General features: G+C 36.9%; 1 protein-coding gene across 1 annotated transcript in view; it reads right to left on the minus strand.

Moving 5' to 3' along the window:
• Positions 1–14,112, minus strand: part of SPON1 (spondin 1) — a 186,362-nt gene that overhangs the window by 20,828 nt on the left and 151,422 nt on the right. The window contains exon 7 of the mRNA XM_066551448.1: positions 11,503–11,567. Within this exon, the coding sequence (XP_066407545.1) occupies positions 11,503–11,567 (65 nt within the window). The remainder of the gene's footprint in view (positions 1–11,502; positions 11,568–14,112) is intronic.

The raw sequence follows: 14,112 nt of genomic DNA on the forward strand, positions 1-14,112 counted from the left end.
TTTGGGGGACAAAACCAGAATTTATATTTAAAGAAACCCTAAATAGAATTAGTTTTTTCAAGATGAAAGAAAAAAGAATTTCCATTCAGGTCCAATTCTTACATGAAAGTTTGCATTTTGAAGTTAAAGCCTTTTAACAAAAGTGCTTTGATTAGGTTTGCTGATGGATAATCTGTTCATTCAACAAAAAGCTCTCCTGCATCCATCCAGCTGTCAGGAGTTCAGGAACACAAAAAGCTTCTGAAGTCAGACAGGTGGGGACACCTGAGGGTTTGGGGTCTGTAGGACAGGACACCAACAGTGTGAAGGAATAAGATGCAGCAGGAAAAAAGGATGTAGCACAAGAAATTTTCTGACATAAAATACACTTTAACCATTAGCCAAATGCAGAGCTGGAGCACTCAAACTATTTCACAGCTCCAGAGAAATTTATGTATTTTTCTTCACGTTATCAAAAGTCACAGCTGACTTTTCCCCTGTATTTTGGGGTTTTTATATTGGATTGTCCTTTCTGCATTACTCTTTCTGATTAGATTGGGGGTTAGGATTCTATTTTTGACAATATTAAACTTCACTGGATGAATCCCAGTTATCTATAAAATCATAAAAGGAGAAAATAGCTGAGCCAGACACATCATTGTGTTGCCATAGAAACAAGAGACTCTGTCTGGCCTCCTGTCATTTTGTACACAAAACCTCCAAGCTTTGAAATGTTTCCTGGTACCATACTGTCATTTTGGGGAAGGAAACTTAATTTCCAGCAGGATTGACAGATATTGGCTCTTACCCCATTTTAGGGTAGGCAGCACAATGTGACAGTGGGGGGGGTGACAAGGGAAATAAGGATTCCTGGGGGGAAAAAAGAGATTTACAGAAATAAAAAGTAAAGACACAGCCTGTAGTGGCACCACTGAAACAAAATGTTACCTTCCAAGAATAAAAATAGCTGCTGTATAGGACAAAATATTTGGGGGAAAGCAACAGATATCTTTGCAGGCCCTCATTATATTAAATTCCTGGGATGCATATCATGAAACAATTACAGTTAATATAACTTTTAATGCTCCAATTGTACATCCACATACATAAAAGATTATTTTAGAAACATCAGAGCTACGAGAACATCATATATTCTTTTTTTTCCCTTGACATATCTTTTTGTGGAAGTGAGTACCATGGAATGACTAGAAAGTTCAGGGAGTATTAATTGCTGCTTCCAAAGCTTGTAACTGGTTCTAACTGGTCTAACTGGTTCTATTGAAAATCCAAAGCTAGAAATACTATTTTTTAAAGATTGTACTCCTGTTCCTTTCTGAGGAGTTGACTATGGAACCTGAGTTTTTAAAAGACAAAGCATTTTCATCATCACTGCATAACACCTGGTGAGGAAGCATTTTTGCCACACAGCTATGGCAAAGTTCTCATCCAAAAATTGAGTAGATAAATCTGAACAAGACTTATACTTTAGTTGAAGTGCTTTCTTTTTCTTTTATACATAATGTATTTTTCCTCTGATAAAAGGCTTCTTTATGCCTTTGCTGTATTTCCTGAAAATGGTTTTACTTTAAAGAAGTTAGTTTCTAAGGAAATCAGCTTGAATTTAGCCCTTTTTTTTCAGTTTTAGGGCTTCAAGACTTATTTTTTTTTACTTTTAATTGATGTAAGGAAAACATCATTATTGTGATAAAGAATGAGGTTTTCACATTTACATCAGTTTGTGTATAACATAAATTCAGGTCCTGATTATGTCTTGCAGGAGTAATTCTGCCAGCTGTGATACAGGGTGCAAATGCCAATTCACATGTGATGCTTTCCGCCACTTCTTCCTGCACTTTCACCAAAGTAGCTCACTTTAAACTATTAGAAATTGTTTTTCATTCCTGAAAACTTCAATCCAAAAATGTCTCCCACATCAGCCTGAGCTCTGCATTCTGATTTAGTTCTCTCTGCAATTTTTTGCATTTCACTGTGGCCTCTGCAGAATTTGTGTCCATCCATTTATGGCATCTCAGATAAGGTCAGTTTCTGAAGGAATAATGAGCTACCAGATGTTAGCAAGCAATCACAGGAACACTCAGATTTCTGTGCATTCATTAAACTTGGTCAGATTTGGAGGAGTTTTTCAACTCACTAATTGTCAAGTCATTTTTCCAAAGGATGGCAACACAAAACCTCAATCAATAAACAGATATTAGAACACTCTAAACACAAGTAAAACATTATATTTTCCTCCAGCTTGGCATGAAAATTTCAATCTGCATACTTACCATGCAGGGGTTTAAGTTTAGACAAGACATACCTCACACAAAATCTTTTTATAATATTCCCAAGGTGCCTATTGAAGGGAAAATATGGCCCATACAATACAACATTACAACTTTTATTCTTATAACAGCCTAGCTGGAGCTGGAGAGAGCCACTTAGGGAATTTAAAAAATACTTTCAAGCATCTCAAAATCTAAATCAACTCATCTGTCAAGAGAAAAGCCCATCATAACTCTTCAGGAAAAAAAAAAGTATTTTCTTTTAGGATAACATAAATCCAATGAGGTGTCAAATATGACCACATTTCACTCATTACAATGGCGAGCCTCTGAGAATGAATTTGCAGCTCAGACAATTCATCAGCCTATTCCTGCTTTCAATTCTTCATGCCTTAGCTGCCAGCAGTTTTTGTTTCCTTTTATTGTTCATGATGGCTTGTTATCAACGAGATGGGCTTGTGCAAATGTCATTATTTCTCTGCTGCAAGTTCTGCTTCCCTGCATGCAGCTGCTGTTGATGGCAAGGATGTTCTTGTGAATTCAGAGCAGCTCAGGCACAGGGATGATGCTGCTCTGATGGCAATGATTGGATTGGCTTTTTAGCTGACTTTCCAACCACGTGCCAAGTGGGGTCAGAGACCTTTTGCTGCTGCAAGATATTAACTGCAATTAGGAACATGGGATATTTCTGCCCCCAAGACTCCCTAAAAGTTTCATGAACTATTGCCTATTCACTTCAGGCAATAGTTGGATTCTAACTTATTATAATTTAAAAGATTATTATATTTAGGAGATTCTACCTCTATTATATTTTAGTTTTAAACCAATTATTCTTTTGAGCTGTTCACACTGTCCACTTTACTCTAAGGAGTGATGCTGCTAACTTTGTAACAAGAGCTAACAGTCTTTATTTTTACTAAAAAAAAATTCAAGGTACTTCAACCCCAGGCACACATAAGGTTCTCCATGGCTTAAATGCAGCTATGGAAGGATATAAAAACTTGGAAGGCAAGAAAATGCACCAGATTTACTGTTTTAAAATTACAGAGGAAGTGGAAACCAGATTAATGCAGTATTCACCTAGGAGAAAATGTCCAACAAGCAGCATGAAAAAAAAAGCATTATAAGGAATATAAGAAGGAGAAATAAATAGGAATCTTCCTTATTTTTATATAAGCCTCTTTTGACTCTTAGTCACACAAGAGAAAATTATCCACACGTGATTTATGTTTCAAGTCATTAGGTGGAACAATGTTTACAATCAATTTGTATAACCAAATATTAATGACATCCAGTGCAGAGATGATTAAAGGACTATGATATGAGCTTTTCTGATCCCTTTGGAGACAACAACAAATATAATTATTTAGACAATTTAGACAATGCCCATTACAGCTGGTTAATTGCAGTTCATCCGTATTTTGCCTTACTGAATGCCATTTAAACCCAAACACAAGTGTGCATGTTCAAATGTGGGATTTTGTTTTTTTCTAATCTCAGTTGGGTAGTCTGAGGACCTGATTAATTGAGCAACTGAATAATTTACTCATTGCTATTGCACATTTTATAAATTACGTTCTGATACCAAAATCACCTTTATTTATAGGCAGCTATTTATTTTTTCCATGGCAAGCCAGGAAGTGATTTCATCCCTCTTAATGGGACAGCACAAGGGTTACATCAACTGAAAGCAAGCAACCAACCTCAGAATTTACTCCCCTAATGCAAAACTAAACTTTTGTGACTTCATAGTATTTTAAAATAAATAAAGACCCAATTTCAAATATTCTAAGTGGATGGGTAGGAGCTGGTAAAAAAGTTCCAATAAATTTTAGTTTGCAAGCCCTGAGGAATTTGGTGTGGTACTTGTGAATACTTCTATCAACTCTCTGTAAAATGTTCTAGGAAGACAAATTCCCAGAATTAACAGGCATTGCCAGGTCTCCAGTCTGGCTATTTCATTACTTTTCATCTAAAGCCTCTCTGTTATCAGCGCTGAAAGGTGATTTGAATCTTCTCCTCTCAATGCTGATTAAAATTTAGTAGAGAGCAGCACTCAGGATTCTGAGGGAGGCACAGCAAACCTCTGTCTCCAGGGGAAAACAGAGGGAGGACTTCTGTTTATTCTATATAATCCACAGTGAGCCAGGGAATGGGACAGGAGCATCCCTGGGTGGGTCCATGTGGTGCTGACACAACCAAATGGGCCCTCTCTGGAATGTGTGGATTCCCTAAAAACCCAAAAAAAACACCACTGTGGGATTATGGCCTTTTCTGACCCAGAGATAGGACAACTGAGGGGTGTTTTAAAAACTTATATTCCATTTTCAGTCACATGGGAAGGGTGAGACAATACAGATGTTATAATTTACACAATTACAGATGTTATAATTCATCACAATCAGAAGCCAACTGATTTTGGGTTATGGTGGAAGGTGAGGGAGGTTTTGGGGAATTAATTTGGGTGGATGTAGTTGAGAAAGTGGAGGAATGTTCAAAGGTATTAATTATGGTATGATATGTTGGGAGCAATTTGGCAGCTGTATGATCTTTGTTTATGGTAAAAGCTCTTAGCAAACACCTTCTGGCCCTACAAAAAGTGCAGCATTCCCTGCAGAAAGTGAAAGCAGCTCTGTGGGAAGGCCATTTTAGGTACATTTCAGCACATATCAGCACTATCTGACATGCTTTAAAAAATGTAAATGGCATAAACTGCTTAATTATTTGAACCTGGGCATTTGTAATAAATAACTGCAGTGGACTGTCTCAAAATTAAAACATGATACAAGGGAATAAGCAGCTTGCTTTTACCAAAATCTGAGGCAACAATTAAACAGGGAGATAAAGAAATCTTTTTTTCCTCCAGTAAAATCACTGATCAAGGCCACAAATCCACTCTGTACATCTGTTTCTTTTTCCTCCAACAGTGTCCTCGTTAATCTCTCCAAAATAAATCATTCCCAATGTAGGTAGAACAAGAAGATACTGATTTTGATTTCAGCCTACAAATATTTTTTAATATAGGTCCTATTAAAATAAAAATGCCAATTTTTGTTGTGATTTATATGCACATATTTTATCCACATATGCAACTTTGAGAGAAATAGATAATTCACATGGATGAACTGGAAATTAATTTCTCTAATTCTGCAGACAGACAGATAAACAGATCAATTACCTAAATCCTGAAAAATAGGATTAATTCTATCAGATTTTCTGAAAATCTTAAAAAGATTCCTCAAATCACATACTTTGCAGGACAGCACAAAAGAAATGTCTACTTGAAACTTTGATTCAAAGAACTACTCCATTATTTTTATTTTAATGTAAATGTTGTAATTTTCTCCTGTTGTCAGTGGAGAAAAATGAAGCAAGTAATAGAAAATCAATTTCAACTAAATGCAAATAAATTATAATTTACTCTAAAAGTGCATCTTTGGCTGAACAGCAACTTCGTGGTTTTTAAGTTGAATTCAGTAAATAACAGTCAAAAAAAAGGAGACAAATCTCAGTATTTTCTTTTCAAATTTACCTAATTCATGCACTCTCTTTTAAGTACTGCAAAGGAGTTTAGAAGAAAAAAGAAGGTGGAAATAGAGCCAGACATTTCTGTTCTCCAGGAACTGAACGTGGGGTTTTGGTTGTATTTTTTATGCATATGGTAGTGTTGCTAATAGCTATTTTAGTATGTAAACACCTCAGAAGTTGAATTAGGAGTTTACAGGAAAATAAATGGAGCTTTTTAACCAAGAAGAATAAGATGAGGAGAAGGAGTAATTTTATTTCATTTCAGAAGACAGTAAGGAGTTCCAAGTCTGACCTAGGACATTCTCTGTCTAACAACACCTAATAACATCACATCATTCAGTGATCTCAGTGTGGAGGCTGCTTTAGGGAAAAAAAAAAAAAAATTATGGGCACAGGACCAGCAGCAAATTATAGTGAAGTAAGAAAAAAAAACCAGCCAAACTTTTACATTTCAGTAAAAAAAATAAAAGTAAAAAAATTCTAAAAATGTTTTAAATAAAAAAAGCGAGAATAGATTAATAAATAAATTTTATTTTTTATTTATTTGTTTTTACATAAAAGTAAAGTAAGAAGCAAACAACAGAAAACCCACAGAAAGCCCAAATATACATATATATATATATATATACATACATATATATATATATATCTCCAATACAGAAAGCCCAAATATACACATCTGTGGCTTGGCTTCCAATTGCCAAATGCTGTAATGTAAATTTATTGATCCGAGCAAATCCAGTGCAGGATCAAAACCTACTCTGAACATTTTTTGTCAAATGGTGACAGAAGAATTCTGGAAGACTGAAAGACCTTTTATTCAAGAATAAAGGAAGGAAAATGCAGCTGAGTATGTCAGCATTTTTCCCCTCTACCTTGTATGATCTGTCAACTCAAACTTATCTTAGATCAGAGCAGTTTTTCTTTTTTCCATTGACTTTCTATAGATAACTCTTTGATTTCTGGAACAGTTCAAGTCACTTTACCTATAACAATGCTAAAAACCCATAGTTAGGAATAGGCTGTCCCATTTCCTGATATCCTCTATGCCAGCCAGGAAAAACAGCCCCAACATGTTTGTAGTCAGATAAGAGATACCAAAGGTATGCAAAACTTGAAAGGGAAAGAGGTGGATGGGATCATTTTAGGAGATGATGAGGTAGCCGTACCAACTTATAAATATATAAACACTTAAATATAAATATATATAAAAATAAATATATAAACACATAAATCTATAAATAATATATAAATACTTCCATCCATTGGATTTATATGGGACTAGGCCTCCTTTTCTGCTAGGCTTCACAAGTGTTTATTGGAGCATTCTCAGGTAATTTTGAAATAAATGGAAAAAGAGTTCCTTGAATGGGTGAGGAAAAGAGTCAGATCTGGGCACAGCCCCGAGGCATTGGAAAACCACAGGACCATGACTGTTCACACAAACAGCAGGGAGAGGGGAAATGGAAACAGGAGGGACAATAAGGAAAGAAAGGAGAGTTTTCTAAACTTCAGATAGTTCTGAATGAAAGTAAGGAAAAACGCCTTTCACTTCAAGGTACATTGGTTGTAACTAAGAATGGACTGAGGCAATAAAAACGTTGGAAAGAAAAAGAGGTTTTGCATCAAAGAAAAAAAAATAAAGTGAGAGAGAAGTAAGAAAATTCTTGTGCACACTTCATAACAGCTAAACTCTTTATATGTCAGGTATTCTCACCATGCTGTTTGCCAAGATAAAATACCTTGAATTTTTTTGCATTGAAATATGTTCTTTATAGGTTGACCTACTAAACTTTAAATTTACATACTGGAGAATAATTTCCATCCTGTATGGAATCCATGTTTGTGTTTATCAGTGGTAGGCTGTACGTGGAATTTCAGATTCCACAGTGTTGCACAGGGCTACGTGCTCCCCTAGCTTACAGGGAATACAGAAGAGTGATTAGACCCAAGAATAACAATTCAAATACTTCTCCTTTTGTGTCTCAATGGTGATGTCCAGATTTGAAATAAAAGGAATAAAGGAATAACAAGTACAGCCAAAAAATAAAAAAGAAAACAAAAAAAAGATGGTATATATTTTTTGGGAAAGGGAATTCGAGGCAAAATTTTAAAAGATACTTGCTCCTGGTGAATTTGATGCATATTAACTTTAAAAGTCTTGCCTTCTTTATCCTACATTTCTCTGTCATGGCTTGTTTATTTCACAGGTGCCAGATATGCAGATTTGGACACCAGTGGCACTATCTGGTTTTGATGTATTTTATCCTCCATACCGCCAAAGGCCAACGGTTTGCAGCTGGGTATGAAAATAACATTTTGACTCTGCCTGAAACACGGCCCTGAGGAAGGGGAGCAATGGGCTGTGCACTTGTTTATACAAGAAAGATAAGAAAAATTACTTTGATTTGACAGCGTGCTGGAGACTGATACCAGTGTGCTCAAGGAAGTACTTCAAAGTCAGAATTTCAGACACAAGACTTGGTGATTCAAATATCAGCAACAGCAAAAATGTTTTATTACTCGGTCTGGCACTCATCCTTCTCATGCTACCAGTGATGCTCTTTCAGTCAGGCAACCATAAAAACTGGTTCACAAATATCACCCAAAGCTGTGTCCTAAATGGAAAAACTCAGGAGAGTTTTCTGCACACTGGTGCCCTGAATTAGGAAACTGAAGTGAGGATAATGAAGAGGAGTGATAGGAATTAAAATAAAAATGGCAAACAGTGACAAGGAGCAGGCACATTGAGGAGAGGATCCACAAAAAACTGACAGTGAAGTTTGGCAGGATGTTTTTTCCACATTATATCACACTGGGAGATGACGTGGAATCATGAGATAAACTTTGAAGTGAGAGCAGGCCGAATTTTACAACTTTTGACACTACAGACCTCCGTAAAAAACCACTATTATGCATTTTATAATTGCTGTGAAGCACATTCAGGAGGAGTTTTATGCTGTGCTTATTGTGGCACGTTGTAATGCCACTTTGGCACTACTATCACACCCTAATATCCATTACATACATAACCAAGGACTATGCAAAAAATAAAATATTCATGACTTCTAGTCAATTCTTGATTAGTAAGATGGTTGTGCTGTGTATAATAATAGAAAAAAATGTTTATCCTGAGGAGTCATTATTCAGCACTTGCACAGCTCTAATCTAAATTCCAAGAAGGACAAGCCACTACAGAAAACGTGAAATTACCCACAGTTAAAGGATATTGAAAATGTTGTCTTCTTGTGAAGCTTAGATCATATTTTTAAGTGGAATCAAAAAGCAGGACACCATGTCAAAATATGATAAAAAATATTGTTTAAAAAGCCAAAAATCAAACACTACCTGTAAAGTGAAGGGTTAGGGGAACCCCTGCAGAGCATTTGAAAGCAAAAATATCAAGATTTATTCTTTTTGATGGTACTGAAAGGTGAGAACTGCCATAGAGAAAAGGTAAGAATTGACTGGAAAAACATGTGGAGGGTGTTGCAGAAACATTCACAAGCATCTCTGTGAAAGAATCTGCCTAAGAAAGATCCTGAAGTTGTTCCCACTCAGATTTCCATGAAGTTTCTTGGGGCTGTATAAAATTAGGAATAATGATTGGAGCAAGACACTTTAATTAGCATTAATTTTTGTGATGTAATATATTCAAGCTGATGTACTGAGACTTTGGAGCTGGAGATCCTCTCTCCATCTTTCTGTGAACAAAACACAAGCCTGCTCCATGCCAAAGCAGCAGCCAGTTCCAGGTGGAATTGTTCACTTTGGTAACAGAAACATCAGACAGAGGTGTTGCTTTAGGACTGGAGCTGGAGTGAAAAAATAAATGGCTTTTTTGAGATGGAGAACTCGCCAGAGCAGAACAATGGAAAAGTTTCCATTTGAAAATTTCCATTTTAAAGTCTTAATTTGGAGGGAATGGAAAGACGGCAGCAAGGAAAAAAGTGCTATCCACAGCTGCTCCATGGCAAACACTACCAAATCCAAATCCTGGACCTCCAGGATAAGAGCATAAATCAGGAATGCCATTACTGGGACCTCTTGCATTACACAGGCCAAAAAAACCTAACCTGCAGCTACTGTGCAGAGCCTACAGCCCTGTCTTAGGGTTAAAATATATTCCAGTCATGGAAAATCCATCTTATGCTCAGGTGAGTTGCTCTCAAGGTTAGTCACAGTGCTGAAGTCCTTTCCCACACCATTTCCTTGTCATGAATTTCCTTCGCTTCCATGCTAGGAGGGATTTCATACTTTGATACTTTGGTGTTGGCTTTCTTTTTTCATTTGTTTTCTTGGGTTGTGGTTTTCTCTAGATTAAATAGGGATCAGCTATCAGAAATCTTTTCACTATTTAAGCTGAGCTCACCTCCTAACCTCTTTTTCTTTCCTTTTTTTTTCTCTTTTTTTGCAGAGGGGAAAAGGATAAAGTGAATGGCTTAAGTCCTAAGCTGCTTAAGAGTTTCTAAGCCCCTTTAGGGTTGGGGATGTTTTCTGAAAACTGAACTCTTTTGCAGGTTTGCTTTTGGTTTTCGTTTTTTTTTTTTTTAACTAACCTTCAAGTTTTCACATACTTTCTGAATATACAGGTGACAAAATCAGACACAGTGCTTTACTACCTGCTCCCAGGAAACAGAAAACAGGACTATTTTTCTGTATTGTCTTGCAGTAAATGAATTGCCCTGCTCCTCCAAGGATTTAACTGTCTGTCAGCTCAGTTCCCTTTTACTGTGCCCACATCTTTTGTCACTTCTTGTAGGTCTCACTCATTTGGGCTTGGATAATGAGCATGAACTTTGGGCCAAGTGTAGATAAATTATCCAGGAACCACCAGCTCTGCTCTGACATCCCCCCTGAAGGGCCACCAGGAAACTCAAGAGCATCCTGAAAGAGGAGTTTTCTCCTCTTTTCTGCTGAGTGCTGGAGAGCCCAGAGCCAGGACCCTGGGAAGCAAATTCCTGCCTCACTTGGGGAAACAGCCATGATTCAGGATCAGGAGGCCATCACAGGGTGTTTCAGATTGGCATTTTGAAAAATTAGCCCTTTGAGAGTTTTTTGTTGGTGCTTGATACAAAGCAAGGGCAGAAAAATTGCTCTTAATACATGACAGATGTACAAATAAAAACTGGAGGCTGCTGCTATGGGCAACCTAGCACACCCTGAGAGCATGTGTGATGTGTAATTTATTATCCTGATGCATGCAAGGATGGATGGAAGGATGGAAAGGCTCCATGGTGGATGCACTACCATCACAGAGTGTTTCAGATTGGCATTTTGAAAAATTAGTCCTTTGAGAGATTTCTGTTGGTGCATCAGGGTTTGCTGTAACAGTGCATTGCATAGAGTGTGAGACAGGATGCCAAAAATGCTGCTACTACATGCAGAACAATATAAGATATTTGAAAAAGCATTGAATAAATATCACTGTTTATGTGTGGGAAGCACAAACTCCATGGGATAGTCCTGCTGCCTACCAAAGCATGTAAAAAATTGAGAGATGCTAAAGAGGAAGAGAAGAGATAAGCAGATGTGGGGAAAATCCCCCAAAACAACAAAACAAAGCAACAAACCAATCAAACACACTGCACCAAAAAAAGAAAAAAAAAAGTAAGTTGAAAACCTCATCAAATTCATCTATCAACAAATTTTAGCTTATTTCTTTAGCCAACACAAAGCTCTTGAGACAGACAATTCCCTACTTACTTACACATTCAGAGGTTGCCAGGCTGGCCACTGTGCCTTGGCCTTGATGACTGTTAGAACCTCATCACTCTGTGAAAAGAGACAAAGAACATTTTTAAAGGAGTGCAATATGTTTTACAGCAGGAAAAAAAAGTGCAAGGCACGAGATCAAACTGTGACTTATGAGCTTTAAACACCAGCAGCAGTGGTTTGGCATCATCAGCTGAGGGAAAGCTTCCACCAGGGATTCCCAAGCTTTATACAAAGCAAGGACAGAAAAAGTGCTCTTAACACAAGACAGATCTACAGATAAAAACTGGAGGCTGCTGCTATGGGCAACCTAGCACACCCTGAGAGCATGTGAGATGTTTTATTTATTATCCTGATGTGTGGAAGGATGGATGGAAGGATGGAAAGGCTCCATGGTGGATGCACTGCACTAGTGGCATATTCTCTTTCTTCTCCATTCGTGCATGTGAAAATCACAGGGTGAAATGTAGCAGCCATCTGTGGAAGCCCACAAAGCACTGTACAAAGATTACTTCCTAAAGTCTGCTGTAATCTTTGCATCAGCACTTTTAAACTCTATATTGCTACAATAAACTCAGGACAAAGGCAGGAGAGCAGTAACAAGGCTCAGGTGCCCCAAAGACATCTGTCACACTTCTTCAGAAGCATTTTCCCCTTCTCCCTTAGGAATACACACCAGTAATTCACCTGGAGGGACAGAAAGTTCACAGTTCACTCCCATGACTTCTACTGTCTTTTAAAAATATTTCCCAATTAGACCAAGAAACCTACTTCAGGTATTGCCAGTAATTGGCACTTCCAGCAGAGCTGACCTTTCAGTTTAGTGATAACAGAGCCATTTCTTGCTTGAGAGCAACAGTTCTGACACCCAAGACCAGCCCTAGTCCATCCACACCACAGCTCGAAGAAAAACAGGTTCCACTGGTTGTCTCAATATACCCTGAGTCCCTCCCTTCACCAAAGCAAGGGCATTGCAGAGATGATCGGCCCTCTCTGTGACACAGGAGGCTTTCAGCCTCAGGAATATAAATGTGACATGACCTCTCCCTTAGCCTGAGTGGACGGAAAAGCCACTTTTTGGAAATCATTTTTATAAATGCAGATGCCAGGGAAAATCCTACATGAAGTGTCCTGAGCTATGACAGCTGAAAATGCAACTTTACAAAGGCAAATAAGTATAAAGATATACTGAAAATCCAACTTTACAAAGGCAAGTAAGTATAAAGGTATTTTACCAAGCTCTCACATCACTGGTACAGGTAGAAAAAAGAGAATTTTGTGCTGGCAGGGAGCAATCAAACAGCAGGCAGATCCTCTGGGCAGGCACACCCTGGGTGAGCAGCACCAGCCCAACACTGTCCATGCAGGAGAGATTCAGCACACCCAGGTTCATCTAGGGCAGCCTTCTTCTCACCTCCACACTTTCACAAATAGAGAGACTGTCACCATGATATTTTCTGAAAAATCCTCTTTGCCCAGGATTTTCTCCTGGGAAGCTGAGAAGCCTCAGAGAGGAATGAAAACAAGAATTATCTGATTGCTGCTCCTGTGTTTGCTTTGGAATGTGGCTTGGGCATTGTTTACCAACAGGTGAATGTTTGATTGGTTCCACGTGAATTGTTTTTAATTAATGACCAATCACAGCCAGCTGTGTCAGACTCTGAGGAGTCACGAGCTTTCATTATCATTCTTGCTAAGCCTTCTGATGTATCCTTTCTCTTTCTTTAGTATAGTTTTAGTATAGCATCAATATAATATAATATAATATAATATAATATAATATAATATAATATAATATAATATAATATAATATAATATAATATAATATAATATAATATAATATAATATAATATAATATAATATAATATAATATAATATAATATAATATAATATAAGTGACAGTGTTCACAGGGGTCTGAGGATGAGGGAAGAGATGAGGATCTGACTTCATGTTTCAGAAGGCTTGATTTATTATTTTATGATATATATTATATTAAAACTATACTAAAAGAATAGAAGAAAGGATTTCATCAGAAGGCTGGCTAAGAATAGAAAAAGAAAGAAGAATGATAACAAAGGCTTGTGTCTTGGACAGAGAGTCTGAGCCAGCTGACTGTGATTGGCCATTAATTCAAAACAATTCTATAAGACCAATCCCAGATGCACCTGTTGCATTCCACAGCAGCAGATAACCATTGGTTACATTCTGTTCCTGAGGCCTCTCAGCTTCTCAGGAGGAAAAATCCTAAAGAAAGGATTTTTCATAAAGGATGTCTGTGACAATATATTATATTATATTATATTATATTATATTATATTATATTATATTATATTATATTATATTATATTATATTATATTATATTATATTATATTATATTATATTATATTATATTATATTATATTATATTATATTATATTATATTATATATTATGCCTTCTGAGAACATGGAGTCAAATTCTCATCTCTTCCCTTGTCCTGGGGACCTCACAAACACCACAGAGAGACAGTTTTGCACTCAAAGTGGTTTAAAAAGTAACTGATGAAACGAATTAGGTTAAAGGTTTGAAGTTAAAAGACATTGTCTGTCTCTGACAACAAAATTT

Source organism: Molothrus aeneus, chromosome 6 (genome assembly GCF_037042795.1).
Source record: "Molothrus aeneus isolate 106 chromosome 6, BPBGC_Maene_1.0, whole genome shotgun sequence".
Classification (NCBI taxonomy): Eukaryota; Metazoa; Chordata; class Aves; order Passeriformes; family Icteridae; genus Molothrus; species Molothrus aeneus.